The following is a 5051-nucleotide window of genomic DNA, read 5'->3' on the forward strand; positions in this document are numbered from 1 at the left end:
ATTTCTCGCGCTTAAGATAGAAACATCCATTAATTAATTATTTTCTGCTATGTACTTAATTAATTAATATCTTATTTAATTCCAAGAGTGGACTCAGCAAGAAATTCTTATTTATTATTCATAGAGTAATCAAACTCCAACTAGCTAGGTTCCGAATAATAAAACCTTATTTCAAGCTCCTCTTGAGGATGTTATCAAACGAGACTCACCTAGCGCACGATTCAACATAATAGCAATTCTAGCACCGCTAGATATTAATCACCACTACCCAATATACCAGGCTTATTGGGTTGCGAAAAACCCGCACCTTTGGTAAGTCAAAGTAGTGCGTAATCAATACCGTATGCTAAATGCTAACATACATTGATTAAGAAATAATAATTTACAAGACCTCGTCTTTCAGTAGATAGCATAAAGACATGTCTCGCTGTTAGATCCAATTCAAGTGCTATACCACACCAACGACATCTTATTTCAGTAAGGCTTAGAAATAATCGGACTGACATTGCAACCTTTCACGATATGTAGTCTAAGCCTATCTAGGTTGTGAAATTCTTCTTTTTCTTTGTTCAGAACTGACCGTGTTACCTTAAAGTAAACAACGCCCACAACCGGTCTACTAAAACAAAGACTGACTTTGTTAAGTTACTTACACATTTAAACATGTAATAAACATCCATTAAATGTAAAACATAACAACATTATGACAAAAATAATCTGTTTATTCTTTTGGAAAATAAAATAAGAGTTTTAATAGTATTCAATCACTCGAAAGGTGATTTCTAGTATACAAACTCTAACACGGGTTGCATCCCCGGTACCCCCTGCCCATCGCCCTGCGGCGTCATCTGCATCCCCCCGGATGCCATAGTATCCCTGGCCGCCATCCCGGGCATCATCTGCTGCCAAGGGTACATGTTGTAGTACCCGCCCATCGGCTCCCATCCAGCTCCCGCGGGTACTGTGGGAGTTTGAGTCCCGCTCGTCGCTGGAGTAGACTCGTTGTTGTTATCTAGTTCGCGTTGTTGCTCTTGTACAGAAATGAAGAGAGAGAGAAAACTCGTTAACACAAGTGGTGCGAATGAAAATGACGTGAAAATCGCGTATATATAATGTTTCGAAAATTTAATTAAAAAAAAATGCGCTGGCCGATCGCTCGCCGATCACCAGCCTACAATGGCGGTGAGCGGATCGGCCAGCGCTCGCCGAATTTCTCGCCGAAATGGCGCTCGCCGATTGCAATGGTTCGGCGAGCGGATCGGCCAGCGCCAGGAATCGGCTAGCCGGTTGCTCGTCGACCATTGTGGATGCTCTAAGTGGAGTTGGTAGTAAAGTAAATTTTTACCATAAATAGAATTGGCTCAAATATGTTGGGACACCCCAAAATGGTATATGAGTCTAATATCTTGGGACGGAGGGAGTAGGATTTTAGAAAACTTGTAGTCTACAATTTGCCACGTGTAACTTTCGTTTTTATTAATTAAATTGAAAAAGATAAAAAACTACCAAATAAGGGTTTCAGATGAAAATGTCAATATAGTGTTTCAAAAATATCAACACAATGATTTGAGAATGTCAACACATAGCTTATATTGACATACTCCCTTCGTCCCTTAAAATTTGGCACCATTTGATCCGACACGAATTTTAAGAAATATAACAAAAAGTGGGTAGAAAAAATTAGTGGCACGTAGCTCCTACTTTTATATATTAGTTTCAATATAAAATGTGAGTGGGAATGAGTTAGTTGAATGTAGGGTCCACTACAAAAAATGGTAAAAATGAAAGGTGATAAATTTTTTGGGACGGACGAAAAAGCAAATAGGTGCCAAATTTTCAGGGACGGAGGGAGTATTTTATATATCATGTTGACATTTGTTGCTGTACGAAAAATTGTAAATTTTCAATTTTTTTTTTCAAATTTTGACATCGGAACATATGCAAGTGAGATTTCGTTAGAATCCTTATAAAATTATCTTTAATTTGATATATGTGCGAAAAAATAATTTAAATCGAGAAAGTTATATGCGTTTTAAAGTTATGAAATATTTTTCAAAAGTTAGTTACAACTAATTTGTTGTAAATTGACCTTAATATCATTATTGACGTTTTTTGTTGATCGTATTGACATTCCGAGACTAATGATCTAGGCCTTTAATTTGAATATCTAATAACTATTATTTAATTATAATTAGCAATTAAATATTGAGTTAGCAATATAACAATTTCATAGTAACAATTAACAAATAATTAGCAACCGGTCACATCCATACTTTCTATATATGTAAATATTGAATTAATCTATTTTAACATCATATTTTTAATGTATCACAACTCATGTATATATCGCAACACCAACACACCCACATATATTTTGTGATTCGACAAAATAATTGTAGGGTTAATGCCCCACCTCAATTTGATTTAACAATTAGTATTGGGGATTTGGAGCCACAAAGAAAATTATAGGTGTACACCTCAAATCGATACAATTATAGCATATGATTATAAAAAAGGTTTAAATTTTGCTCCAAAAAAAAATTAAGGAGATTAAGAGCACTCCCAATGGTCCGGCTAAAAACTCCCTTATTTCTCCATAACTCCTGCCACATCAGCGCCACATCAGCACCAAAATTTATCCCCAGTTTTTAGCCAACTTTTAGCTAACTGCTCCAATGGTTTCTCCCTTATTTCTCTCTAACTCAACATTTCATTTTTACATCATTACTAATTTAATTGTTTTATTTTTGTATATAATAAAGCTAGCTAATTTATAAGACAAGACAAATAATAGTAATAAAGTTCGTTGTATTAAACACGAGTAAAAAATTACAACGACGAAAATTTAAAAAAAAATAGTACAGGAACGGAAAAAAAAATTCAAAGTAAAAAAATTCAAGGGCGGTGGGCGCGGTTTCTATTTGCCCACAATTCTTCGATCATATCGTGTTGTAGTGCTCGATGGGCCTCCTTTTGGTGTATGTCCATGAACGCCTTGAACCGTTCATGTTCGTTGTACGGTACACCCCGGCGGGCGGACTCGGACTCGGTTGAGACACCGTGACTCGATGATGCAACACTGGTGTCGTTGGTGACGTTGAGGACGCCTTCGTGTTCATCCTCGATGATCATGTTATGCATGATGATGCACGCATACATGATGTCGGCAATATCCCCCTGGTAGTAAAAGCGCGTCGGGCCCTTTACCAGTGCAAATCGTGCTTGGAGCACCCCAAACGCCCTCTCCACATCCTTGCGCGCAGACTCTTGCGCTCGGGCAAAATACTTTCTACTATCTCCGATTGGGCATCTGATCGTCTTCAAAAACACGGGCCATTGCGGATAGATGCCGTCAGCCAGGTAGTACCCCATGTTATGCACATTGCCATTGGCCGTGAATTCGATGGAGGGGCCTAACCCGTTGATCCGCTCGTTGAAAAGGGGCGACGAATTGAGAACATTTAGGTCGTTGTTCGACCCGGCTATACCAAAATAAGCATGCCAAATCCAAAGCCGTTGGTCGGCAACGGCTTCAAGAATGATGGTGGGATGCGTACCTTTGTAGCCGGTAGTGAACTGGCCTCGCCACGCGGTTGGGCAGTTCTTCCACTGCCAGTGCATACAGTCGATGCTGCCGAGCATCCCCGGAAAGCCGTGGGTCCTCCAGTGCCAATCCAGCAGGAACTGGCAGTCAGCTGCGTCCGGCGAGCGAAGGTAGTGCCCCCCAAATATCTCTCGCACGCCCTGACAAAAATTCTTCAGGCACTCGTTGCCAGTCGTCTCGCCGCATTGCAGATACTCATCGAACATGTCGGCGGACCCTCCATATGCCAATTGTCGGATGGCAACAGTGCATTTCTGCAGGGGCGATAGACCGAGCTTCCCTGTGGCGTCTCGCTGGAGCTGGAACTCGGGGTAACGCGCGGACAACGCATTAACAATGCGCAGGAAGAGGGAGCGGCGCATTCTGAATCGGCGACGAAATACATCTGCCGGATAACGTGGTTCCTCAGCAAAATAATCGGCGAACAGCCGATCGTGCCCACCAGCGTGGTCGCGGTGGATGTATCGGCGCCGCCTGCGGATTGGCCGTTGGGGTGGCTGCTGCATTCGAGCAAGCTCGCTTTGTATGAAACGGGAGATATAGTTGTTGACTGGGTTGTTGGCGAAACCCGCGACATCCCATCCGGTGGGAGCGGGAGGTACCTCCTCTTCGGAAGAAGAATGAGATATCTCCTCGTCGGACCGAGAATGAGAAGATGATTCAGAATTCATTAAATATAGATGGAGAGAGAGAAAATAAATGAAGAGAGAAAATGGATGAGGATGAGGAGAGAATGAAGAGAGAAAAGGGATGAGGATGGGGAGAGAATGAAGAGAAGGTGTGTATTTATAGGGGGGAAAATTAAAAAAAAAAAAAAAAAAAAAACTATTTTTATCGCCGGATTATCGCCCACAGTGGTCGGCGATAATCCGGCGATAATCCGGCGAATTTTCGGGAGTTGGCGTTAATTCGGTAGAATTAACGCCGAATTATCGCCGAATTCTCCCCAACGCCCGGCGATAATCCGGCGATAATCGGCGATTTTTCGCCGGATTTAACGCCGACCCATTGGGAGTACTCTAAAGATACAAATAAAACTAAATATTGGTCTGGATCTTTGACTACTTTCATATAGTCATTGTGTTGTTTTTTGCACTTTGTACCTTTTTAACTAAAATAATAAGCCAAAGTCAAACGTACAATGTTGGGCCTAACAATTTACTGAACAAAAGGATCTAATTCATTTCTTTGTTTGGGCCTAATCTGCGCCTTTTCACCAAATTAATTTCTGTTTCAAGCATCCGCAGTAAATAGGACTAGCCAATAGCAATAACATAGCTAAAAACTACTCCCGCCATATCATCAAGAACATCTCACAACATGCCACGTCATCAAGAACTTCCCACAACCCAATAAAAGTCTAGCAATAGGCTAGCCAAGGCCCTAGCCTAGCAAATAAATTGACAAATACGATTAATTCATTTTAGTTATTGGTGTTTATCAAATA

General features: G+C 40.9%; 1 protein-coding gene across 1 annotated transcript; it reads right to left on the minus strand.

Moving 5' to 3' along the window:
• Positions 1-2859: 2859 nt before the first annotated feature.
• On the minus strand, positions 2860-4126 carry LOC125191161 (putative nuclease HARBI1). Its single transcript, XM_048088649.1, has one exon. The coding sequence runs from the start codon at positions 4108-4110 to the stop codon at positions 2896-2898; it is 1215 nt and encodes a 404-aa protein (XP_047944606.1). The 5' UTR covers positions 4111-4126; the 3' UTR covers positions 2860-2895.
• Positions 4127-5051: the final 925 nt, after the last annotated feature.

Source organism: Salvia hispanica, chromosome 5 (assembly GCF_023119035.1).
Source record: "Salvia hispanica cultivar TCC Black 2014 chromosome 5, UniMelb_Shisp_WGS_1.0, whole genome shotgun sequence".
Taxonomy (NCBI): domain Eukaryota; kingdom Viridiplantae; phylum Streptophyta; class Magnoliopsida; order Lamiales; family Lamiaceae; genus Salvia; species Salvia hispanica.

Excerpts from the sequence above, each read along its gene's own strand:
- LOC125191161 (XM_048088649.1), bottom strand. The coding sequence starts at position 4,110 with ATGCAGCAGCCACCCCAACGGCCAATCCGCAGGCGGCGCCGATACATC.